The following is a 27,658-nucleotide window of genomic DNA, read 5'->3' on the forward strand; positions in this document are numbered from 1 at the left end:
AGCTTAGAGAAACACCTTCATACCTATATTTAATTGACCAGATGACCATCAGGGGTGAGTGTGGCTGACCCTAAGCTATTTAAAAACATCTTCACCATCAAAGTCTGGCCTTTGCCACAAATATTTGTTAGTTTATGCCTCAACCAAATGAGATTTTTGAGGACCCCAGAACATTATTTGCCAACGTTCATTAGGCTGAACGACGTTCCACAGCAAAGTTTGAACTTTACCAATGCACTGCCAGCCAGTGTACAAATGGAGGAAACTGTTACACTTCCTAGGAGGGGTCATTCAACAAAATGACTCCAAGACTAAGGCATAGAATATTTTGGGAGATCACAAGAAACCCCAGGGTAACATCTAAGGATCTGCAGGCCTCCTTCAGTGTTCATGAGTCTATGATCAGGCAAATGCTGAACAAAAATAGTATGTATGGAGTGATGAGCATGAGAAAGCCACTGCTCTCCAGGAGGAACATTTCTGCCTGTTTCAAGTTTTCTATATACCACCTGGATGAGCCAGAACTACTGGACTAAATGAGGCAAAAATATATCTTTATATAAATGAGAGATGTTATGTTTGGCAAAAAACACTGCATTCCAGCATATGGCTGTTGTCAGCAGAAAACCTTGTATGTCCAAAATGGTAACTTTACAGGAGAAGGAAAAATCTACTTTACTTTTAATGTAAGTCTGTGAAACTTGACTTTTTTTTACATCATTTTTGGTCATTTCTTTTGGACCATTCTTTATGAAATTTTTACACAATGTGAAGGGCAACAGGCATTTCACATTGTGTCAAAAACTGTAAAACGTTAAAAATGGAGATACAAGGTTTTCTTTCAACAACAGAAATAAGAACCTCATTCCAACTTTAAAACATGGCGGTGGCAGTATTATAGTTTTGGGCTGCTTTGCTACTATTGAACCAGGACAGCTAGCCATCATTTAGAGGAGCTATGAATTTTAGAATGTATCACAAAATTCTCCAGACGAGTGTAAAGGTGTTTATCCTTCAACAGTTCATGCAAGAAAAGCCCACCAACAACATAACACAACAGAGTTGAAGCAGTTCTGCAAGGAGGAAAGGGCCAAGATTCCTCCAAGTAAATTTGTAGGCCTGATCAACATTTGGTTGAAGTCACTACTGTTGTACCAGTTCCTGAAAGCAGAGGGTCACATATTTTTTAATTGGGGCATCATCTAGTCATCTATTTTTGTGAGTTAAATGAGGATCTGATAATATTTTAGCTTATGTTTACATAGAAGGGTTCACAAACATTCGAGTAGCACTGTATTTGAAATGTGGAATTAATCTTGGACACAAAATAATAAAGCACTTCACGCAGAGTCATGGAGTGAGACAGGCCTGCAGCTTGATAGTTAGCAGTGTTACTGGAACAATCTGCAGCTCCTGGACCCTAAACAACACGGAAGTGAAATTCCTGCTTTATGCAGATGACCTGGTGCTGTTGTAGCCCTGACTCTGTGAATAGAGCTAGATAAGGAAAGAGATACTGAGAAAGTCAGAGATCAGTCTGGTGTGCTACTTTGACACAGGCATAGTACAAAGCCTTCTTTGAGACTGTCCTAGCTCAGGAATATGGAGCAATGTCCCTGCTAGAAGCCTCTCTTCATCTGGTTCCATGTGAATTGCCAATTTGACCTCTATACCAGGAGCAGAAAGTCCTCTTGTTTGCTGTCTTTGTATTCCTCCTCTTGCGACCACCTCTCTATAACACCCTGCAAGGGATGATTTTATCTCTTCAAGCAATCTAGTGACCACTCTGCATGATTGTTGTCTGGTCACCTCCCTGAGATCTAAGGGTGACTTCAACCCCTTAATGTCCATGCAGTGCCCCAGTTTTGTACACCCCTTCCTCAGGAGGCATGCTCTCAAGCTAGCTGAGGACAACCGTCTTGGTAGGGTTGTACAGTAATGGTTCTTCCAGTATCCATTCTGTCAAACTTCTGGACATCTCTGGAGACTTCACAAACCATATTCCAGACCAAGAGAAGTGATAGATATAAAGGAGTGAGACTCCCTACTCTATGCCGGATCGTAGTATCTTTCTGAGTTCATGGTAGATCTCGCTGGTAAAGCAACCTTTTTGCTGATTGCAGTCAAAAGGCTTTCACTCAGCTCTGTATGTCCACAAGGCCTTGTCCTCCTTCCTCTACTGGCAGATAAAGCACAGCCACAGAGTCCATCGATATCCATTCCAAAAATCTACCAATGACATGGTAATGAGATGCACAAGACACACAGCACACCAGCCTTAGTATATTTGAGAGCCCATTAGGGGAGGAGGGACATGAGAGTGAGAGAGAGAGAGAGAGAGAGAGAGAGAGAGAGAGAGAGAGAGAGAGAGAGACTAATAGAAAGAGTGAGAGAGTAAAAGATAGAGTGGAAGACTGAGCTAGATACTAAGAGAGAAAAAGAGAGAGAAAAATAGTGAAGTAGTGAAGGATTGAGAGAGAAAAAGACAGAAATAGAGTGGGATGAAGGCTGAGTAACAGACAGAGAGAGTGAGACAGAGACTGAAAGACAGAGAGAGGCTGAGTGAGAAAGAGCTAGACTGACTGAGAGACAGAGAGAGATAAAGAGTTAAAGACAGAGACGCTGAGAGATAAAGTGAGAGTCTGAGTGAAAGACAAAGAGAGAGAGACACTGATATAGAGACAGAATCAGAGGCAGAGATTGAGAGAGAGGGAGACTGAGCGAGAGATAGACTGATTGAAAGACAGATAGAGAGTGAAAGACAGACAGAGAGAGAGAGAGAGAGAGAGAAATGACATATGTAAGTTACTGAGAAATAGAGAAAGGCTGAGCGAGAGACAGTGAGAGAGACTGCGGGAGAGAGACAGCTCAGTTAGATGCTTGTGCCAAAGATGACAAAAAAACAGTAAGTGCTTTTATTTCCTGTTTTCTGGTGGACTCTCTCATTATCACCACGGAAGCAGGACACACTGATGGTCTTTCGGGGGTCCGGATGTGTTACCACACTGCACACACACCAATGCACCCTACAGATTAAATTCAAAAAGACTCTTCCACGGTCTCCACATCTAGTGTACTTTCATTTTTACATGATTTTATTTCTTGTATTATATAATTAAATGATGTAATTCATGTTTATATATATATATATATATATATATATATATATATATACATGTCTGTGTGTGTGTGTATGTATAAAAATATGTATAGCCTATAATCTAAAACAATTATATTGTGTACAAAATATAATTAATTACATTTTATTAAATAACTTTTATTATTACGATAATTTATTATATTCATTTTCAGACGAGCTATTGCAGGATGCTGTGACGCTACATGAGGCTGACCCCTGACTGCTCCTCACTGTAAGGCATGTAGGAGTGTAACTAAAAGACCGTTGTCCGTCATTCCATTTAAGAGGTCATTGATCAATAATCTGACTTTAAGACAGCACTAAGCAGAAGAAATAGCTCTTCTACGCTGAAGTCAGGCCAGATGTTGGCTTGAGTGTCCAGCAGTTGCATAATCTGCTCTAACTGTCCCGCCTTGTCAAAGCAGGCAGATGGAATCCTGTGATGTCACAGCTGCTGGATGATGTCAATAAAGATGCAGACAGCCAATCAGAGCTGAGAACAGGTTACAAGTAGCCAGGCAGGTACTTGCAGAGTTCTCAATATACAGTGAATGCAAACAAGTATTCAGACACTTTTGTTGTTGATGATAATAAATCTAGTGTATACATCCATCAAAATTAATACACATGGTGTCTTTTGTACTCATAAATATGAAGAAAAAACAAAAACATGTTTAAAAGAAGAAAATAATAAGGGAAAAAATTATGGCATGAGTACACAGCCACTTTAACTCAACAGTGGGTTGTTAATGAACGAAATAGTTGGATCAGGTTGAGAAACATGTCCCAGTACAATGCTTTATCCAGGTTTCCCACAGAAGCAGTCGCATTTCATGATGCTCACACCACCATACTTCACTGTGGCTGTTCTTGGGATCATGCCCACAAACATTTTCTCTCAAGATGACAAGGTGAATTATTGCCAAAGAGTTTATTTTGCTCCATCTGAGTACACTGTTTCACTAGACTTCTGATTTGTCTAAATGCTTGTTTGTCTCTGTGTGATGTGTGAGGTGTAGGAACTGAGATGCAGCCCAGTTCAGCTTATTGTTCTCTGTGTAACTGTTTTTCCTGCTGCTATTAGGTCATTCTGAGGTCGATTGCTGGTTTCTCTTGTACTTTTCTTATTATTAGTCTGAAAGAAATCTTGCATATAATTGGACCAGTTGCACTGACAGAGATGTTTAAGTTTTTTGGGCTTTTCCCCATTTGTGTGTTTTTTAATCCCCTACTGCACACATTATGAGAGCAATTAAAAAAAATAATAATAATAAATAAATAAATATATATATATATATATATATTCAATTTTCTTGCATGAAAAGGTCCTTAACTTATTTTTTCACACCTGATTAAATGTTAAAACATTTTAAAATAACTGTGTGCGCAGGGGTGCTTTTGGAGTATGTTGTCTTGAGGCAACATTGTGTGACAATAGGAAGAAAAGGTATAGAGCTGTGTTCCCTAAAATTGCGTCACGTGATTTGTGACTGGCTAAATCCATTTCACTCTCGCATAATGTTGCTTCTAGACAACGTAATTCTGCAAATTCTATTCTGAATATTAAAAAAGAGGTTTAAATGTGCTAAGAGATGTGACTCAAGTGACTCAAACTCCTCCCATTATTTTTAACCCTATCATTGTCTTTTGTATATATAATGGTATTGTAAAGCGAGGAAAATGAGTTTGTTGTTGAGGCAACAATGTGCAATAGAGGGTTAATACAGATAACTGTCCCTGAGAACTTCTGGAAGCTCCTTCAACTTCACTCCGATGTCTACTTGTTGCATGAAGTCTATCCAAACAATAGCAACATTTTTTATAATGATACAAGGCAATTTGCACAGTAAAATCTTATCTATGCAGTATTACTATAAACAAAACTCTGTGTCGAATACTCTGTACACCACAATGGATTTGATTAAAGTGCACATTTTCAGCTTTAATTCAAGTACTTGCATTAATTGTTTAGGCATTACACCATTTTCATTTTCACAGGCTCACAATTAACTGGACAAAATAACAATTATAAATACAAGTTATTTTTAATATTTGGTGTGAGTCCTTGCAGTCAATGACTACCTGAAGTCTGGAACCCATGGACATCACCAAATGCTGAGTTTTTTCCCTTGAGATGCTTTGCCAATTGCCTTCAGTTGCTGCTTGTTTGTCTTTCTGCCTTCAGTAAGTGGAAAGACATGACCAATTGGGTTGAGGTCAGGTGATTTGGTGACTCAGTTCCACTGACAGACATACATGTCCATGCCATAAAACTGCCTTCACCATGTTTGATGATGTGGTATGCTTCAGATCCTGAGCCCTTCCCTCTTTCTCCAAACTGTTCTCCCATAATTCTGCTACAAGTTAATCTTGGTTTCATATCTCAAAAGAATCTGGCCTTTCTGTTCTTGAGTGTTACCAGTCGTTTGCATCTTGAACCCTCCATATTTACATTCACAAAGACATCTCTTGATTGGAGACTTTCACAATGATACACTAACCTCCTCTAGAATGTCCTTGACTTGCTTAGATGTTGTGAAGTTTACTTGAGGTATGAGTACTTTATGAAAATGGAAGCACGGAGCAAAAAATATGTGATTGTAAGTCAAAAAGTATCACCAATTAAACACACTTCTGTATAGAAAAGTAAAAGGTTCATGTCTTTAAGTTGTCTTTGTGGTTGTGTAGTGGGGTGAGTAATTGGTGGTAGTGGTTCTAGCACCACCCCGTGTCTGCGTGGGTTTCCTCCGGGTTCTCCGGTTTCCTCCCACAGTCCAAAGACATGCAGTCAGGCCAATTGGACATGCTAAAGTGCCCCTAGGTGTGAGTGTGTGAGTGAGTGAGTGAGTGACTGTCTCTGTCTGTCTGTCTGCCCTGCGATGGACTGGCGACCTGTCCAGGGTGTATCCTGCCTTCCGCCCGAAGACTGCTGGGATAGGCTCCAGCATCCCCCCGCGACCCTGACGGAGAAGCGGCTTAGAAAATGGATGGATGGATGTGTTCTAGCACCACAAAGATGAATTAGCACGTTTGTAGGAAATAGCATTTTACACTGATATAAATTTGATCAAATGTTTTAATAAAAACACTCAAAAAGAGCTCAACTGTTTGGCAAGAGAAAAGGCGTCAGCAGCCAGTTGCTCTAGCTGCTCCAATCGCAGCCTCGTTTGAACAGCTTAATGAATATGAATTTGTCCATTTCGCCATTTGAACAAAAGCGAAAAAAGAAGAAACCTGAATGGAACTGAATGAAAAAAAAGTTTATTCCCATAATATACACACAGTACATCATTTCCACAAAATGTACAAAGTGCAATATGCATTGAAAACTACAGCAACTTCGCAGTACAAAAGACAAAATTACTGCATACTTAAATATAAAACAAACAAAAACAGAACATGGTAACAGTGGTGACAGAGAGGAAGAGAGAGGTGAATCGAGAGAACTGCTCATCTGAGTCAACTTTGCCACGTTATGACCTCTGCTAATATGGCTGCTTTATCGGTCACTGATTTAGGCCCAGGCCTGCTGTGGCCTGGTGTCAGATTAATAATGTGAAGACCTCTCTCTTGGTCACTGTAACCATCCTTCCTAAAGGTGCAATAAAAGTGGCATCAGCTAAAGAACGTGGGAGCGACAGTGGTTACTCAGGAAACTAATTCTATACTGTGGTGTTTTAACGTTTTTCTTAAATGTATGACTTTGGTCATGGCCGAGCCACACTCTACTTAAAAAGCCTCTTTTCTTTCTTTCTTTTTTTTTTTGGAATGAAGAAGACAGCACAAAAACTTGGCAACTCTAAAATGTCCATTTGAAGCATACTGGTCCCTCCCCTCCTCGCAAACACTCAGATTCTCCTTCGAGCTAATCTAAGAGGTATAAAAAACTAAGTTGAATTTAAGAGCACAGCGATATCGAACTGGGGCAGCCGAGACATAAAATGATCCGCCAGCTTTATATAACGAAACTGCCTGTCTAACCATCATCTCTCTCTCTCTTGGCCTGCTTGGCAACATGATCGGAGGGAAGATGTGTAGGAAACTGCCTCTAGTGTCTTTGGGTAAGGCACTTTTACACAGATAATGTGACACGAAACACAGTCGACCTGGACCAGCTACTCCCTCTCTCTGTGTGACCTATGGACCTTGACGTGGTATCACAGGCAAGACGGCAAAGGTCCGGTCAGAGGGAAGGAGGGAGTTCAGGGACACAACACTTGAAAATCCTCTTGGTGTGAACTGAAGCTCAGTGGATTGGCAAGCACATTAACACACAAACACTTGAGCACTAGGGGGCAGCAGAACTGTCCAGGAGGCAATGGCCCAGGCTTGCACCAGGATATTCAGCTACATACTGAAAACTTACATACAGCGACAACAGCCTCAGAGTCAGACTTGACTCTTGACTAGAACGTTCCAGATCTAGACTCAACATCCACTTTGTTAGAAACATCTGCCTTACAATTGTACGTTACAATTTGTAATCTGTACGTTACAATTTGTGATGACAGGCTTTGTTGTCCACTGTCCAGTGACCCATACTGTACCTGAGTACCAGTACTTACCCTTCTTGGTATAAAGCAGGGTAACAAGCCAGAACTTGTGGAGCTATAAATAGTGCAGACCGTTCGATTGGTCAAACGCAATCATCACAGAATTGTTACGTGTCATCACAGGAGGGCAACTGAGACGACTATTATTTCTAAAAATATGAACTAGCCAGGATTGCTGTCCGTCACTGTACTCTTGAAAACAATTGCAGTGTAAAAAGTAAATCTTTCAATGGAACTTGAAGGTCCGTTGATGCTATTGTTTGTGTTCACTGTTCTCACTAGCGTCATGTGAGAAACCAAGTGACTCCAGACACAACCTCTTAAGTATCTCGCCTACTTTCAAGGTTCTCTTGTACGAAAGGAAATAAACACAAGTATCTGATCAGGGTACGGACAGTATGGATCAGCGACTGTATCGTACCGCATTGCACTGCCCTGTGGATAAACGCCTTAAGTGTACACCAGCTAGATGAACCTGTAAGCTAAGGGTTTCTACTAAAGTGTCTGGTGAGTGTACAAAGAGAACTCTTCTCTGATAACTCCTAAAGGACCCCTGAAAGACAAATCAACATAGTCATGAACCTGAATTGCAGAGGGTTCTATGGCAGTGGCTCTGAAAATGGACCTCAGGGACCCCAGAGATGTTCCAGATTTTTCCTTCAACCTCACTTGCAGCATGTAGGCATAGAGCAAAAATGTGTACTGTCCGGGGGTCCCTAGGAGTGCTTTGAGAACCACTGGTCTACGGAAAGCAAGTAAGGGCTTAATCTTCTCTTTAGTCAGAACTCATTCATTCTTACTGGAAGCATTTATGACAGCTTTTGTCAAGTCATCTGTGATCCTATAGCATGCAAAAAACTGTAAACAGGAAAACTCATCGATCAGCTGTGACAAACTTGATTACATTAGAAGTCAGTGCACTTTTAGGATGGGGGTGGTTGGGTGGGGTCACCAAAAACATGCAATGCCCAAAACACAGTTCCACATCCTGAGCAAGGAAAAGAAATTCCATCCAATAACAGATTTCTTAGATGCCGTCTGGAAACAGAATTAGCTTTGTAACGTCAACCAGAATTCTGGTGATAATCTGTCGTTATCTGCCCAAAAACAGTGTGCGGACTGCTGCCCCAAAGCAAATGTACAACACTGCTCCTTAATGTTTTTAGGGACCAGTAGGAAGATTCCATTAGATCACTGTACAAGCGTACAATAGCGCTTCTTTTGGCCACAGAGCCCGTGATATGTATGGACACATCAGCAAACGTGAAGAGGAGTTAATTCAAGTCAAGAGGTGAACCAATTCAGCTGAGCGCTGAGGGAATCTAAACGCCTCCTGTTTTTTTTTTGTTTTTGTTTTTTGGGGATCTACACTCATCAAAAGTTTAGCTTTTAATAAATGAGCATGTTTTCTTTGTCAGTTTGTAATCATTTAACCTATTAAATTAGACTAGACACATTTAATTTGAGGACATTAATATCATGTATAAACATTCCAGCTAAAAGCAATTCAATCACATTAGACTGGTGTATATTAAAGCCAATAAACAAATCCAATGTAGGTGACATGTAGTTGAAATTTACGAGGAAGTATTCAAGACGTTTGCCTTAAAACTCACAAATGCAATAAAATTTATGGCCACTCCATAAATTTTAGCTTGAAAACTCAGTTTATGAAAAGTTAGTTGGCAGATATCAAACGTTATCAATTCTGTAAAGAACGTTGCAAGTTTTATTACGTTAAATCTATGAGTGTAAAGTGAGCTTGAGCTTCTTTTTTTCGGTGCTTGCAATGTGCCGAAGTTGTGCTTTGTATTATCTGCTACCAAGCACCAGATACAGTGTGTGGTAGCCTTTAGACAGCTCCAGTAGTCTTTCTATGCTTCTGTCTTTGGACTAAACAGGTTAGAACGGCACTACACTGCCCTAAAGTGGATTATAGAGGCATATCACACTTCTTTAACATGACAACATATAATGTGGGAGAAAAGCTTCTTTGCATATTAAAAATCCTAATTTACTATTTTTTTTTAACTTTCAAGACTAACTGACTTCTAGAAAACTGATAATCATCCCACAAATATTTCTGAGAATAACTAAAAACTGCTCCACTGCATTATATAGTCTTTTTTTAACCTGAATTTTCTACTCAGTTTACTTGTGGCCAGTTCCACCAGCTAGCTAGATCTCCTCCTCACATGGTACTACCAAGCTGGTGGGGTGAAGGCTAGCACATACCTTCTCAGAGACACAAGAAGTGCTGCTGCATCTTTTCAAAATACTGCTAATGCAACATCATTGGACTGAGGAGAGCGCTAACTATGAATTACATCAGCTAGCAGACGCTTGCATTGCTAACATCGCACTGAGTGATGAGGAGAGAGAGAGTTTCAGTCTAGCTACCCAGAGAAAGCGAGAAGTTAGGCTCTCTTCAATTCCTGACTACAGATGGCTGTGGCATCACCAGGGATTAAACTCATGATCTCCTGATAACAGGACCAATGCTTAGATGGCTGCGCTACTTGGGAGCCTATACAGTACATTTTTTGCATATTTACATGTATGATAATCTACAGTATACCTGCTTAGTCTACACTGCGTTAATACAACTCTACAAAGAAAACATACTCATATATTAAAGACAAGTTAGTTTTAAAGAGGACTGTATACATATATCTCTATTCTTTATGTACAGTGCATTGCCATGCGTGTGCATTACAGTGAAGGATGTTTGTGTTCTATGAGCCTGCTCATGACCTCATCGCTAAATACTAGCGCACTCACACACTCTGAAGGACTTTTTTCCTCAATTTCTCATAAATATTTCACAGTAATCGCACAGATGCCGCTCACGCTCATATGCACACTTATATACAAGATACGCACACACGGTTCACATTTCAGAAGCGCACGCTGACACAGTAACAGCATAGTTGAATGTACAAAATAAGAGTTTAAAAAAAGTATGTAAAAGTCAAAACGTGTTGCATAATAAAAATCAACCTCAAGTAATTTGACGCGAGTCGCGATTGGCCGACTGATCTGGAAATAAAGGGAACAAGCCTGCTGAATTCACATGAAAGAACCAGCACAATATAGATTGGTAATGCATATGGTACTGGGAGCGAGAGAATACGTGTATGAATGTATGTATGTAGAGGGGTTGATAAGCAGCAGATCTTGTTATCTCTTAAACTACAAAGTTGGGACCCTCAGGATATACACACATACCCACGCAAGCACATGATAGATCCAGGTCGTGTGTTCTTGACCAACATCAACAACTTCCAAATTAATTCCTGGGTGAATGGAATGTAAGACAGAATCTTGTCTTAGACCACTACTGTTAAAAGGAATGGCTTGGCAAAAAAAATCTGCACAATTTTCCACTTATCCCAGATGTGGAGGAGCAGTCGAGATGTTTTGTGTTCAAATTGTGCTTCTTTACTTTAGCGCTACAGCTAAGAGGCTAAAACTTTAGAAGTCAATAGTCACCTTATCAGCTCAACAACACATCCGCAACATCCCAACAGATTCAAACTGCATACAAGAGGTCAGTAAGGTTTTGCAGACTTGTCTGTGTTTTAGGACACTGTGCCTTACTGTGAACTATAAAACGGAATAAAACTTTATCATGTAACTGAACACAGCCATTTTAAAGAATTCTGATTTCCCTTTATGCGCATGGAAATCATGCATTTTTGTTTTTCTTTTTACAAATCACCGTTTATCATTTTAAAGATTAAAAAATATGTTTATCAACAGATACAACATAATCTAAGTCCACATGCTTGCGTGACATGCTTGCACGTGAAGGGTAGTCAACATCCGTTGTTTAAAATGCACATGTTCAGCTACATGGTGAAGTTTTGTTCATTTTTTTATAGTTCAGCCCGTCCTAACTTAATGAAGACCTTCATGCAGTTGGAGTGAGTTGAGCAAAATGTTGGGGACATATTTGCAAAGATTTGTTGTTATTTGGCGATTTTAGCCTCCAAACTCCAGCACTAAATTTATTTTAAACCACTTGACAAGCACGAGTCATGAAAGGGACTAGAAAGGTGAAACGGAGGGACACTACCAAGGTCACAAACTTTGCTGTGTTTGGGCACCAGACTTTTCAGCTTTCGCTTGGAAAAAAAAAAAAAAGTCTAAATCTTCCTTGGAGTAGCTCTTTCGAGATTCAATCACTCTCTTTATTCCAAGATTTGAATCATCTTTATCATGGGATTCAATATGGGAACTAACCTACAAACCAACTAAGGTTCCTGGTCAACGGAAGAAATTTGGTTCTCCTTCAACTCTTTCCAATTACACCAATGCAAAAATATCAAATGAGACAACGGAACCAGTCATCCATCACATTCGAGAACCAGCCTTGAAATTAATGGCTAACTGGGGTATGGCTTTCTATGGCTGTAATCTCTAAGAACAGTTGCCAAATAATGAGCTTCAGTGGAGCTTGCCAGGGCCGCAAAGTATAGTGTTCAGACGACCTTACTTCTTGTCATTAGTTGTGAAGTGAAATGTACTGTTAGCTAATAAAGATCTTTGTGCTATGTTTCGTGTTTTGGGAAACACATCCCCAGCAATGGGTTTTTCACATTGAAACAAATAAGAGCACCATGAGGAACCGAAACAAAGGGTCCAAGTCAATCAACGGCTCTCCAAAACATCTTGAGGAAGGTTGTAAATCTTCACACACAGACACACTTACCCACCCTAGTGTTTTTGATATAATATTCCAATAAAGCCTAACCATTATCGTGCGTGCAGTGTTAAAATTCAGTACTAAATGGACTATGGGTTGCAGACCAGAGCAAAATACAGCCAAGCATCTCCAGCGACTTCTGCGGATGTACCGCGCAGACTGAGAGAACAGCACAGAGACTGAAATAAAATTGTCTATTTTTCCCTCCCCAACATTCTAGAAGCCTCACAGCACAGAAAGAGCGACTGGATGATCCGGACGTCCCTTTCCTTTGGCTGTCCGGAAGGAGTGTGATTCAAAGTTGTTGTTCAAAGTCAGCAGGAATATGTGATCCACACTTAGACAGGACATAGATGGGTGGATGAATGGAAAAAACAAGTAACAATCTCTCCTGCCTCATTGGGCAGTGGCCTTGGGAAATATGGCTGCTTGGTTCTGCCTCAGACATGGCAGGTCAGTATCAGTAGGAAGGGGAGCACGGTTGAGCCAAAGCAATGATCTCCGCAGGGGTTTGGCCAAAGAGCAGCGAGTGCTCTACATATTTTTTTTGTCACACACATTCAGCTTCAGCTCCATGCAACAAAAGCCTTTGAACCAGTGGTTCCCAATGCTGGTCTCGGAGTATCTCTGCTCTGCGTATTTCAGAATTTTCCTCCTTCGCCAGCTCAGGACGCCAGAGTTTGGTAACTGGTGGATAAGTTGAATATGGAGTATTACAGCAGAGAATTCTCCAAAATATGCAGCACAGGGGTCCTCCAGGACCAGAGGAACCACTGCTTGCAACCAAGAGAGCGCTCTCGAAGTATTTGGCTATTTCTTTTTTTCTTTAAATAGCATATTCATAGCTTTTTTTAAACATCTGTCTTTTTGTATTTTCAGTTCATGTACAGTACCGTCCTCCTCCCACAGCAGTGAGAACATGTTCCCTCTAAGGGCTTTGCCATTTCAGAGGAAAAGGTTCCATAAAGGAAATCCTTGTGCTGCAAAACTCTGCCCAGACATCATCTCACTGGGATCCTTAAGCCTTGTAGTCAGCTCCTGGGCTCAGCCAGCCCTGTCCCTCCTGGACTGAAGAGCCAGTCCGGGCTCATGGCGTGCCCTGGCTCTGGTGACAGTGAGAGGAGCAGCAGGGTCCCGGCATCTGAGGAGCATGCTGAAGAGCATAAATCCTCTGAAGAGAAAGTGAGGCTGCCCAGCTTGGCCAGTGAGTTAGAGCGCTTGAGGCGTGAGGGTACGGTGAGGCCAGCCAGCCGTATGCGAGCCTCAATCTCCTGTGCCCGCTGACGCACTAGGCCCGGCTTTCCCCGCACGCTCCGGATGCTGTCGCTGCTGGAACTGCGTGTAAGCGTGGAGCCATGCGGCGAAGACACCGGTGTCAAGCCCCCTGATCCCAGGGCAGCTAACAAGGCCTCGTTCGTGAGTGGAACAGCTGTGCCATCTGTGGATAAATCCACTTGTGCCCCAAAAGGTTCTGCGTAAGGATGATCTGGTCTCTTCAAAGGGTGATCTCTTGAGCGGTCCTGAAACAGACCAGAGAGTTTCTCCAAGCGCTCAGCTCGCCGGCGGACCAGGCCGGACCTCTGGAGGTGCGCTAGAGCTTCCTGATGCGGTGGGTGGCTGGGTACTGTCACCCTCTCTGACACCAGGGTTGAGTCCCCATCTCTGGCTATGCCTGTGGACCTCTCCCCAGCCCTGTCTCTCACTTTTAAACCTTCATTCCCCTCGGCGGCCTGCCGCAATGCTCTGTCCTCTCCCCCCTGGTGGAGCTTTTGTGATTGGCTCTCTTGAATGACCAGAATGGCCGAATCAAGGCACGGATTGGAGGCTGCCTTGCTGCACTTAGCACAGTCACAGCAAGGGCCGCAAGCCTGCAGCAGACTGGGCACTACAGGTATGACTGGCACGTTGGCACAGGCTGGCACCTCAACAGAGATGCTGGGCACATTACGGAGGGGTGAAGGAGCAAGGACTTGTCCACTAGAATCAGAAAGAGTGCTCTGGCTGGGCTTAGGAGTGGGGAGGGAGCTGGGTTTGTCCACCTGCTTCTTAAGGATGCTTTCCTAAAAAGGAACAGGAGAACAGAAAGATCAATCAAGAGTGAACACAGTGACAGCACACTTCTATATTTTCATTAAATAAAAAAAAAAAAAAAAGCCCTAAAGTTTTTTCTAAACATATTTGACCTGATTGTCGCATCTAACTGTTACTACTAAGACAGAACTTCAAGACATAAAAAAATGCCAGTTCAACAACTTTAACAAGTAAATAAAACGTGTTAGGACTAAACGATTGCTGAACTCACAGCAAGACTGTTCTGTGTTCCGAGGTGATTGTTGTTGTTGGAGTTTTCATTGCAGAGGTGGTTCATGGTTCCCAAATCAATTCCGCTCTCCTCACACTCTTCCTCCTTTTCTTTTGCTCCTACTCCACCTCTCCTCCCCCCCTCGGCCAACGCCTCCATCTCCTCCTGCTCTTTCTGCGCCTCCTCTTCATCCTCCTCCTCCACCGTGCTGAACTCCAGACGCAGCCGAAGTTCCTCCAGGGGCTCTGCTCCCCGCGAGCAGGTCTGGGCCGCTGTGCCCTCCCCAGGTACAGCGAAGCGAGGCAGGGGGAGGCTGTCCCGTCCTTCGAATGTCTCATCATCCAGGAGGGCGTCCCGCTCAACATCCTCAATTTCGATGAAGACACGGTCCACGTCCAGAAGTGGAGGAGCACGGACCGGAGTGGAGGGATCACTGTCCAGTGCGGAGTCAGACAGCCGTCGGAAGTAATAGTTGTAGTTTTGGGGGTTAGCAGGGTCCAGCTCTAGGGCGAGTGGGGAAGAGCGGGCCGCAGCCTCACAACATGGGGTGGTGCCGGGGGTCATGCCCTCAGGGTCACTGCAGCAGGATGCAGCAGCCTGCTGGCAATCTGGGTGGTCACACTCTGCGTCTGGGCGCCACAGGCGGTTGTGCCGCTGCTTGCTAAAAGAGAAATGCAGAGTGAAAGTATAAAAACGTACAATGTACTTTTTCTTCAATAACACTGTCACTGTCGGGTAAACTGTATCAATTTGTGTCAATGCTGGCTATTACTACTGCTGTAGTATTTGAGTCCGGACTCAGTCTTGTCTTAATCTCAACATAATTTGAGCCTGGTCTTTTCTCGGTGTTGGGGTGTTCTCGAGATCAGCCACTGTAACTGGAAACTGGATTTTTTTTCTACTACCACTGAATATAATCAATACCTTCGAACTAAATAGAATCATCTTTTCTCTACCTGTTTAAATCTATTTACTGTCAGTTAAGGATCCAACTGATCACTATGCTTTCATTTATTAATAAACTACGTAAATTGAATAAGAATTTGATAAGAAGAGACAGAGAATAATGTCACCATCATTTACTTCCAAAAGCTGCAATACACAGCTCTACAATAATAATTAATGTTGTTTGGCAACATATTTTGCATTTTTATTTTTACAAAATATACTGTAGATAGACTCATAGATCATAAATAATAATACATTTATAATGAACCACAATTTAATTCCAGAATTTCTCCTTTTCTTTATTTTTATATACTGAAAAAATTTGAATCTGGTCTCGACTACTATAAAGTTTTTGACTCAGATATGTCAATGTCTCGATCTTGACTACAACACTAGAAAACAGGCTATCAAACATATGCAGACATTTATAATGCATAGTAAGTTTCAATAAAACATCAGTAAAACTAAGTACATGTCTTTTAATTGTAAATTAATTCACCAATTCATCCCAAACTGAAACAATTCTCTCTTTCAAAGGGGCAAGTGGTCACCTGGCATCCAGAATGCCCTCATATTCAGCCAGCTGTCGCATGAAGTTGTCGTTGGGCCGCGTGATGCTGCGTTTCTGTTTGACAAAGTTGTAGGCCTTCTCAAGAGACCAGCCATACTCTTTCATAGCATAGGCAATGACTGTGGACGCTGAACGGCTCACGCCCATCTTACAGTGGACCAGACATTTGGACTGGTTCTTCCTGTGAAATCAGAGAAAAGGATAGGGGAAAAAAAATTAAGTTTTATTATAATAGACAGATTTTAGATACCCCTTGTCAAATTACATTACAGAGAGCACACCTCTGCATATTTTAGTGTACAATTATGGTATATTTGCTGAATTTAATGAAGAAAGAAATAAAACTGTGTATAACTTTCACATACAACTGTATAAGCTGTGTTCCAAAAAATGAAAGTATGTATGTATGAATGTAGCTCCAACTCCCTGAGCATGTCCCTTACTTTGCTTTGACAATGAAGTTATACGTGTCGTTCCAGTGGGCCAACAGGTCCGTGGTTTCATCGTCATACACTCGGACATTGTGGTAGCAAAATGTCCCAGGGAAAAAGTTGTCGATTTCTCGTGTAACATTTAGGATGTAGCCCACCCTAAAAATAAAGCAAAATAAAGTATGTTCACCTTAACTAAGGGGGCTTCTTAGTAATATATGAGCATGGCAACATTAAAAAAGAGAATGCTTGTCTGTACTTGTTTCATTACTGGCCAAAAGTACTACTTATATTTGAGCAAATATAAAAACTGTTGCATTTGAGAAAGGAACTGAAATTTATATTCAGAAAGATGACATATTGGAAGTGACTTATTAATAAAAGACTTTTCCACTTTCCACAGAAGTAACAGAACCTTACCCGGTCTCCTGCAGCTCTTCTAGATTGGAAGCGTTCCATTCAGAGCCCTAAAGGAATTACAAATATTTTGGATTTCATCACTTAAAGTATCTGTCTGTTCAACTCTAGTTTCATTAAAATCGTCAAAATTAAGGGTCGCAATTTCACAGTTTTAAGAACAATTATTGGCAAGCAGAATATGCATCTACTGACCAGGTAGAGGTGGTCGAATATAAGCGTGGCTTTGTCCATCTGCCCCAAAATCAGCAGCATCTCATTGTCAATGAACTCTTTGTACTCTTTCAGGTTGCAGTTCATGTGCTGCTCTAACTCATTACGGATCTAACAGAGAGGAAAAAAAAAGACCACCACACAGTGCACAACACGTCAGATACAACAACAACACTCCAACCTCCACTCAGAACTGGCAGACAAGATATTAATATGATAACATTTCCAACATTTACTGGCTACTACAATATGTGAAATATATGATTACTACTCTAGATCTAAGATCTAGAAACTCAGAATGTGTGCATTTCAAAGTAAACTGAGTATTAAATTGAGCATTAAATCTAATCAGTTCTTCTTATTAATAACACGAGAGAGACAGAAATAGATCAAATAAATGTATTAATTTCTTTAAAACTATGATTAATTAGTTAGCTGTAGTATTACTGTTATGTTATTATTATTATTGATATTACTATAATTATTGAATTATTAAATAATAAGATAACACTAATCATAGTTAATATCATATTTTTTTCCCTGTGTATTTATTTATTATTTAGTGTTAAATAATATGGTAAAAACTATAATATTGTATAGCATAATATATAACTTTACTAAAATATTATTTAAAATGCACACATCATGAATAATAAACATTGATTTTATTGTCATTATTGCACTTATTATCTATAAAATAGTTATTATAATAAATGTTTTTATCAATATATTTCGGTAACTAGTTACAACACAATTCAATTCAAAATTGAAACTGACACTGTGGTATTTAAACTAATTGTTAATGTATATAAAGGCAAATGTTCTGTGAATTAATCCAGATTTTGTAAAGTGTGGTTGCATGTGTTGTTTTTTGTGTTTTTTGCAGGTGAGTGGGATGTGGTCATTTTTGTTCACCTCTTTGGACGTCACGTTCTCCAGGTCCTGGAACATCATGATACTTCGGAGTTTGGTTTTGATGAGGCATTCAGTTCGCTCTCTTTCTGTGGGCCTGTAGAAGGAACACAGAGAACACCAGAAAGCAGTTACAACACACAGGTCGAATGGGTTTTTCCAGAGAAGAGAAGAGAAGAGAAGAGAAGAGAAGAGAAGAGAAGAGAAGAGAAGAGAAGAGAAGAGAACTAACTTGTCATTGAACACGGTGGGTGAGTCTGGTCGCATCGTTTCGAGGTCCTGCATGGCGTTCCACTCGTTGATGCAGCTCTGCTCTGAGGAGATGCAGCTCTCATAGTAGCCCGTCCAGGTCAGAGACATGCCACCAGGGAAATAGTTATACCTGCGTGAAACCTCACATGCCTTGTGCAGCACCTGCAGCGCCGACCTGAGGAAAGAGGACATAAACTCAGATTTAACTCTGACTCAGATTTAACTTAAAGTTTGAATGCCTGTTTGTGGGGGGAAAAAACTACAGTTCCTCACTCACTTAAATAGTAGTAACTGAATAATGTATAGTAATCACCGAACAATACCCTTAAAAACTGATGACTGAACAATACTAACAGAGTGTGGCTGTTTTGCTATTATTTAAGATTAAAGTGGCACTCTAAGACAATAAGATTAAGAATTACAGCATAACAATTACTTCTCCTGACAAGTGCATTCATCACACTACCTATTCCAACACTTTCACTCTGCGGTGATGGAAAAACTATAGCAATTAACCAGAATACTGGATACACCCAACCAACACTTTAAAGTCCACTGGCACACTGATGAACCCATGAAGAAGACATCGGGGAGATAAAATCAGACAGCTGAGGTGTGCAAATACAAGGAAAAACAACGGAGTAAAGTTAAAAACCTAAAAATACTCGTCCTAAAGCTTACTGCCCCAGCAAGCGGACTCAAAGAAGATGACATAATATACAACATTTTTAGAGAACAACCTAATTTCTTTGGAAAGAATTAAATAAAAAATATAAAATGCCCCATAACATGTTTTTTTCTCCCAACATGTTACACTCGGCAAATTAACAATAATTCATTTAAATGTGCAAAATCTATTCAACTTATTTTCACTTAGAAAAACAAGAAAAACATGTCATTTCACCAGGGGCATGCAAACTTTTGACTTCCGAGTTATATGTAATGCTGATGATGGTAAAATGGTGTGAAATTTGGGAAAAAAAAAACCTCTCCTCCGCCACTGACTCAGTCATTAGGCAGCATATTAGTAAATATTTAATAAGTAATAACTTTCTTTAGGAGTTTTAAGAGGCATTAAATGCTTCAGATGTTGGGTTCCTATCACCACTACTGTGAACAATTTTCCACAACGCCGCATTTCACGTCAAACCACTTTACATCTTAAACATTCAATCATACAAATTTTTTAATGTTGAATTCCCCTTTGACTACAACTACTGCTATTTACACACACTGTCCTCTCTCACACATTAGGAGCACAGACCTTTGCATTTCTACAGAACAGCAATTACACAACTTCACCAGCAGGTGTCAGCAGAAAAAAAAATTAGGTTCATCAATCTCAGCCAGTCTCCTCCAGGTCCTCACAGCATTTGAACAACAGCGTGTTCACACCACTCCAGACCCCAGAGGAGCTTCAGTTTGCCATTCATTCGCAAATAAAGCTCAGAGGACACAGGCACACCCAGCCACCCAAACAAAGGCTTTGGAACAAGCACAATAACTTGTATGAAAGCAATTTTGCTTCTCAGCTACCATTATTGTTTGCCTCTTTCTGTTCAAATGAAACCCCTCACTGCTTGGCCAAAGAGAGAGCGACAAAGACAAACATGAAACCCAAGCTCCTCTGAGTAAAAACGCTGCGCTAAGAAGAGGTTTTACTTTTCATGTTGTCATAAATAAAACCACATTCAATCTTAGCATGAACACACAGGCCTGTATGAAGCATGAATGCTAATCAAGGTCCAGTTTCTACTCGTTTTAGCCTTATGAAATCAAATGTACATATTGTATGCACAAGCACTCATAGCTCACTGAAACATTTTATTATGAATTAATGAAAAGTTCTTGTTGTGCATGTGGTATCCTTATGAGGAAAGAATAAAATCGTTTTTGCATGTTCCCCCAGGGTTTGAACTGGGGCAGAGGCCTTAGGGAGGGTCTACAAGGTGAACTTCTAAAGTACTACCTAAAGTTCCTTGGCAGTTTGAAATGCACTTGAGCTTTAAGCTTTTCCAGTTTAAAACCAGAACAATGCAGTTTGGTTGCACGGTTAGGTTATGAGTTCAGTCTGGGCAGGTTAACAGTTTATTTAAGGGAGAGTAAACTAATGATGAACATGATGAAATGTAGAAAAGAAGTCCTCATGTGAGGCCCTTAAATTTGTCAGAAAATTTGAAATGTACTGTATTTAAGTGGCCAACCCAGAGTTTAACTTTTTAAGGGAGATTTTGAATTTCGGAAATTGCAGAAAACCTCCCAGAATCTTTACACAGGTTTTGGCAGTATGAAGGCAGCATTACTACTACTGAGTACAGAGTGGCCAACATTACTGCTACTTAGTGCTGATCACCTGGTGCATATCATAAACGTACATGAGACACTGCCAAAAAGCCTTACAACTAGTCCAAAATCACTCAGAAAACATAAAAACAAAGTGAAAATATTGTATGATGTGTTGTGTTTAGAAAGTTGATGCTTTATAAATGATACATTTATAAACTACAGTTTTGCACAAAAGCTCCACAGGAACCCATTCATTTTGGATTCCTTCAGGAGCACCATCTAGCATATAACAAACCCAGAAGACGATTATTGAGTTACAGTTCTGCTCACTAGAAATTCTCTGGAGAGGTTGTTTTTCAAGACATCACAAAAAAACCTAAAACGGGCTATTTTCTAACTTTCCATATATATATATAGTCTATAGATTGGGAAGTGAACATCATGTTTCAAAAATCTTGAAAATATCTTTTCTTCACAAACATAAGGAAAGTCAATGATGCATATGTATGTGTGTATGTATGTATGTGTATATATATATATATACACACGTGTGTGTGTGTGGTTCTCTTACCACATGGCCTGTACAGACACAGGTTTAAAGATGTGTGTGCGACCTGCTGTGTTCACGCTGAAACCCCTGGAGACGAGAGGAGAGAGATCAACCAAGGTCATCTCCACCCCACGGTTCAAATTAAGACATTCATTATGCTGCCATTAAGCTTGCTTCCCTGCTAATTATCAGGGCAAAAGGCTTCTAAACAGTGTAAGAAACATTTCTTATTTTATGAGCTCATCATTATTTATGTAGTCTTCTACATCCTATTGTATTTTATATTTAACTTGAATACTACATATTAATCAATTTCATTTATGAATGGGCAAAATGACAGAAATACAATATCATGAATACGACTGGGTATCATTAAATGTTTAATATCCAATATTGATACCTTCACTTCAATACAAATTCCTGATAGATACTTTATTTGATACCTTCTTTTTAAATATAAACCAAAAGTGGAAACCAGAAATGAGTGTTATGTTCAGGAAGTAGGTGTATTAATTCTGATTACTGGATGGACCACTGACTAATGAAGAGGCACTGATGTCAATAACATGCATACAGAACGTAATTAAGACCAACCAGCAGCCAATCAGCAGTCTAGATGGGTCACAAATGCTAAGACCAGCAACCTGAATACAGGTTTTTTTTTTGTTTTGTTTTTTAACTAACATTGAATTAATTCAGTGGGTACCATAAATGCAACGAATTTGAGTACCCAGCTCTAATCATAATACTTGAATATATTTTCAAAATGGAACACATATATTACAGTATTAAGGTCTGTAAACAAGTTAAAACAAGTAAAACAGTAGTACCACATTTAAATATGGCTAAAAGTACAATTCTTTTTAATTCAATGTTCAATGTTCCACTGTACAATGTATCAGAAACTCTGGCTTTGACTCTGCTTTTCCTACTGACCATCAGTCTAGCCTCAAAGGATCCAAATGTAGTTTCTGGGACCTAACAGAATTTCGGAGTGTTCTCCTCTGTGTTTTAAGACTTTTTAAAATTGGTCTAAATATGTCTTTTTTTGATGCATGCAGTTGTTTAGGGTTTTAGAAGTACTGACATATACTCAGAAAGACAGTGCAATGTCATGACATTTCATATTGCCTACCAATGTCAAATTTATACAGTATGTGATATATTATTCATTAATCACATATGTTACGGTATAACGGTTACCCCTCTTAGTCAATCAGCAAAGACATGTTTGGTGTCTGAAGTTTGCTTCTTTAGTTCTGCACTCAGGGTGGATGTATAGTCATGTAGTCCTCTGGAATGCTAGAATATTCTTACACCCTGAAGCTGCATTTGCTGTCTTTGACCATTAGGGGGCAATGCAACAGAGCACACTCACCCGTCTCCATCCAAATGAATCTTCGTGTCGCTCCAGAGAGGCAGTACCATCCCTACAGAGCAGCTCTTACTGTGGAGAAAAACGCCACACAGTTACATAGGAGGTTAAATCAGTGATAAAGAGCAGAGATTCTGATTTCACTCTCCAAATATTATCCAAATAATATAGATTTCGAGAGCTAATCAGACATTTTCTTCCAGCAACCATTATTGCTGAGCCAAAGTGCAATTTTCCACCTTTTTTTCACATTTTGAAATTGATACTATGAAACTATTGTTGCTATCAAAGCAAACTTTATTAAAACAAGCTTGTTTGAATTTTATTAGCACCATTTTAAAGCACCAGATGCCCTTTAATTATTATGTGCTCTTTAATAACATTATGTACACTTTTGGATGGCTTATTATGATTATACAAGTTGATATTTGTGTCAAATGTGTTGCCATAGGTCAGAGTTCACATTTTTCCACTGAACAACACAGGTCTTCTCAGTAATTTGGTTTGAAAATGTACTATGTACTATGTAGCTTTGGTTTTGTACACATAAACTGGACCACTATACTAAAATATGCTACTGAAAGTATTACAACATGTGGTCACAGGACACCAATGGAGTAAAATTTCTTAGACATTTTTCGAATAAACTGAAATTCAATGTGCAGAGCTATTCTAGGAGCAGGTAGCAGTAGCTTAGCATGCTACAGTTTCAAACCCTTCTGCCCAAGTTCAATTCCAGCTCAGTGAAGCTTCAGTGATGCAAGTTTGGAGAAGAAAGACTCAAATCTGAGGTAGCAAATGATTGGTTTATTGTGTGTGTGTGAGGACCTATTATCCAAGCTAGTGATCCTCCACTATCCTTCCTGGTTAGTACTACCCTGCTAGAGAAACCAGTATGGAAGGCATGCTAGTCTGGGCTGCTTTTTTCAATAGGGTAGAAGCTGAAGAGATAGCTTTGTGGGCTAGCAATAACAGGCTCAATTTTGGCTCTCAGATGCTCATTTGGCAAGTCTTGGAGCATAAAGCCTCAAATCTGAGCAAGTAGTGTTTGAGTGACAGTGAAGCGAAAGACAGAACGTACCATTTTCTTTGGTGGTTTGAGCTATGAGACTGCTGAGCTAGCATAAGCATAATTAGCTCCATCTGACCTTGGCACTGTTCAGTATTCAACTTCTTTTCAATGAATTGATTAATTGCTGATAAATTTAAAATCTCCCTATTTTATATTCACATTATTAATGTCACATATTTGCTCCAAGGTTTTTTTTTTGTTTGTTTTTTGGTTTTTTTTCCACCAGGTAGCAGTAGCTTAGCATACTATCGCACAAGTTCGATTTCAGCTCAGTCAAGGTTCACTAACGCAAGTTTCGAGAATAAAGACGCAAATCTGAGGAAGAAAACCTTTTCTGTTTTGGGAGAATCTCCCTAGTTGATAGTGATACTCCAACCACAGAGAATTAGTACCAAATCCAGTCATCATATTGAAAAGGCATATCAAGGTAATGCGCTTCCAAATCAGTGACGACTCCCACAATTTCATCTGAAGTGAATCACTTCAAATGAAGTGCAGCTACTGGTTTGTTATTGCAGCTGTTCCAGATCAACATCCTCACCATGCTGACTAAGACTGTCTGAGTGTGTTCAACCACAGTGTCAGACAGCGTGCATTCGATGACCACATAACCACAGGGATTAATGTACTGTAGCAAAGCTCAGGTGGTCTGTCTTGCTGTGGAAGAAGCAGCACTATCTAAGAACTGAAGGCTTGTCAAAATGACTTAAAACACTGGAGTCATTGTCTTGACCGCAATCAGAACACTTATGACAAAGGTAACACTTCCCATAGAAAATAAATGAGACCTGTTGTGTACTGCCACAGCGTAACTGGTGGTCCACTGCATGTTATCTACATTAGGCTCATAGCTCCAATACAAAACCTGCATAAATTACAGTTTTCACAAAACTAGCAAAAATGCTCAAGCAGCTAGAAATTAACTGCTCATACTATCTTTCCTGAAGTGTGACTGAGTTGGTGTGCAGGTGAGCTCACCTGTCTTTGTTGCTAAAGTCCATCCCCAGCAAAATGTTCTCCTCTGTGTCTTGTCTGCCGCTGGTGTAAACAACCACCATGTACCGTACTCGGTCTGACCAAGCACTCTCCAACCGCACTGCCTGATAAACATACATAAACAACAAATACTACTCATCAGAACACTATAGAACCATAAACACTCAAAGAACCCTTTACATGATTAAAGGGTTCTTTGCATCATGAAAGGGTTCTTCAACTTGATGAAGAATGTGCTATACATAGTTCTACACAGAACCTTTTAGAAAAGTGCTCTATGTAGCATGAAAAAAGAGTTTTTCTATTCATTCAAGCATGACATCATAACAGTAGAAGAACCCCCTTTGGTGTTATATAGAACCCATTTCAAAAAAGTTCTACATAGAACCCAGATGCAATACATTCTCCAACAGTCTGAAGAACCATTTCACGATGCAAAGAACCCTTTAGTCATTTACTTCTTTTTGAGTGTTCATGGTTCTATACAGAACCATTTTCTGCATCTTTTTTAAGTGTACCTGGACTACAATACAAACTAAATGAATTATTCATAGGTCAGAGTAAAAATTTGGACTGGTCAGTAGGCCCTGGTCATTTAAGATCATTTCATTTACGCCCCCTCTAAAATTCCCAAATTCCTCTAGTCTGTGATCTTTTAATGAGCAACCAATAATTAAAAAATAGCAAGCTAGCTAGGGAAACGTTAGCAAACAAAATGTTCTTTTCCTGCTCAAGCATCAAACATCTACATACTTATACAGATTTTTAGGGGACTTTTCAGTCATGCTAACGTTAAATCCAGGGGATAAAAACAGGTTTGTTGGTCATTAGACAATATTAATAAGGTACCCAACTTTGAGTTCTGCCTTCACATATGGTTTAGAAATTTCACTCATTTTGTTCCCTCTCAAAGGGTCTCTCTCATCCACCTTTAGCCCCAAATTTCTGATGTTGTCCCTAGATGTACTTGTTACGAGATCACATCTGGCCTCACAAGACTAGCCTTCACCTTCCTCTTCCTAGCTTGGTAGCACTGTGTGACTGGGGGTGATCCAGTTAGTAGGTGAGTACGGCAATGAACTGTAGAGAAAACTAGATCAAATCAACTACAACCAGGCATCGCTTAAGCCAAATCATTCCTTTACACTGATCAAATAAAGTGACACAAGGGTGATGTGGGAGACAAACACATGAACTTGTGAAAATTTGCCCACTGAACACAGCGTACAATGTTCACAACAAGTGCATTTGGTAAGTTGATTTGGCCAAAGGTCCCATTTGACTCAGCGTCTCATGCTTGCACATGGAAACACTCCATAATAATGCATGTACACTGAAGCATGTTCTCATTCGTTAATGAACACAACAAAACACACACAGCCTGTGGCAGGCAATAAAATGCAGCCAGGCATGAGTGAGAGTGGGTGTTTGAGGGTGTGCTCACCAATTTGATTCGGTCCTCAGAGCGAAGAATGTTGATCATTACCTGCAAGTGCTGAGGTAAATCTCCTACAGAGAGACAGAGACAGACAAAAAACACTGTTAAAACAAAACAAGACCATGACAACTCGACCTCTTGAACACAGCAGTATTGCTCAACAGTATGACATATTCTGTATAATAAATCAACACGCCAGCAATACAAAATGAAAAACAGGATTTACAGAGGTGAGGCCAAACAGGAAAAGACAAGAATGAATGATTCACACTTTGATGAGTGAGGAGGCAGCCGGCAAATGTTTGGGGGAGGAAAAAAAAAAACTGCCAGTCTCATCTATGTCTGGGGCGCTGGGACCCGAACTTTTGAAAAGTGCTTGAAACAAACCTAATGTTTAATTCATTGCCTTATACTAGCAGTGATTTTAATAAGACTGTCCTTTGAGGTCATTCTCAATGGTCTAAAAAACATGTTCTTCTTTTACTACACTCTTGAGGACCTAATTTTTGGGATAAATGAAATGGCTCATAAAATATGAAAATGAGAAGAGTAAAGAGATATAAAAAGAGCAATACAAAGAGGTACATGTGTAAATGTTATTAAAAATTTCAAAGCATTCATTTCTAAGTCCATAAGGTACATACATGGAAACTAAGCTGCAGAAAGAGCCTTTGGAATAGACTTCATGGTTGTGATGTCACAACCACTCCAGAAGGACTGGCTAAATTTTTTTTACTGACTTTGAGTATTTCTAAGTAAGCACACACAAACTGAATTAGGTAAATTTTATGCTATAAATTTGCCAACATTGCATGAGCTAATAGAAAAGCCTGCTTGGGTCTCTTCTTTCTGATAACACTGCCACCAACGTGAAGCACCACTGTTCAGAAGCACCAAAAAGCTAAGTAACTGATAGCTCCTTCTTGAGACAAATCTTCAGGCAGCTAAATGCGAGTGAGTGAGTTAGTCACAAAATAGCTCCATGTGCTGCTTCGCATCTTATTTAAAAAAAAAAAAAAAAAAAACCTTCTCTTCAGTCACTTTTCACTCCCAAACAACAGTTTGCTATCTTTAGCCATTTGTTGAAGTAGAACCACCTAATCCGCTGACTTTTGTGAGGAAAATAGAAAGACAATCTAATGCAACTGGATTTATCCACTGTAACAGGCTTGTATGTAGCACTGTCTACTAGTTATTTTGTTTTCTCTTCAATTCAACTGTATTCGAATAAGCAATTTTCATAGCACTGTCCCAAAGCAGATTCCCAAAAATCTACTTCTAGTCTGCTAATAAGAATCGCTCATGGAGACACCATCCCTAGAGCATGAGGAAGAAACCAAAGACTCAACAGAAGAAACTCTCTAAGAGCATGGGGAAGGGGTACAAACACTCAAAAGGGAAAACTATCCTCTTCTGAGCTACACCTGACAAGGTACTAGTGCAGTAATGACGCAAACATTTTCTTTGTTTTTTGTCACCTAAGACGTCTAATCTT

The 27,658-nt window shown here is 40.0% G+C and overlaps 1 protein-coding gene across 2 annotated transcripts in view; it reads right to left on the reverse strand.

The window, feature by feature from the left end:
• Positions 1-6,384: 6,384 nt before the first annotated feature.
• ssh1a (slingshot protein phosphatase 1a) overlaps positions 6,385-27,658 on the reverse strand; it is a 68,547-nt gene continuing 47,273 nt past the window's right edge. For both annotated transcript variants that reach the window (XM_017686907.2, XM_017686915.2), the window contains 12 exons: positions 26,170-26,234; positions 24,708-24,829; positions 22,661-22,729; positions 21,304-21,369; positions 18,427-18,621; positions 18,198-18,291; positions 17,265-17,393; positions 17,073-17,119; positions 16,665-16,811; positions 16,202-16,402; positions 14,703-15,363; positions 6,385-14,460 (listed from right to left, as the gene is read on the reverse strand). In XM_017686907.2, coding sequence (XP_017542396.1) covers positions 13,432-14,460; positions 14,703-15,363; positions 16,202-16,402; positions 16,665-16,811; positions 17,073-17,119; positions 17,265-17,393; positions 18,198-18,291; positions 18,427-18,621; positions 21,304-21,369; positions 22,661-22,729; positions 24,708-24,829; positions 26,170-26,234 — 2,825 coding nt within the window. In that variant the 3' untranslated portion in view covers positions 6,385-13,431. The remainder of the gene's footprint in view (positions 14,461-14,702; positions 15,364-16,201; positions 16,403-16,664; positions 16,812-17,072; positions 17,120-17,264; positions 17,394-18,197; positions 18,292-18,426; positions 18,622-21,303; positions 21,370-22,660; positions 22,730-24,707; positions 24,830-26,169; positions 26,235-27,658) is intronic.

Source organism: Pygocentrus nattereri, chromosome 20 (genome assembly GCF_015220715.1).
Source record: "Pygocentrus nattereri isolate fPygNat1 chromosome 20, fPygNat1.pri, whole genome shotgun sequence".
NCBI lineage: Eukaryota > Metazoa > Chordata > Actinopteri > Characiformes > Serrasalmidae > Pygocentrus > Pygocentrus nattereri.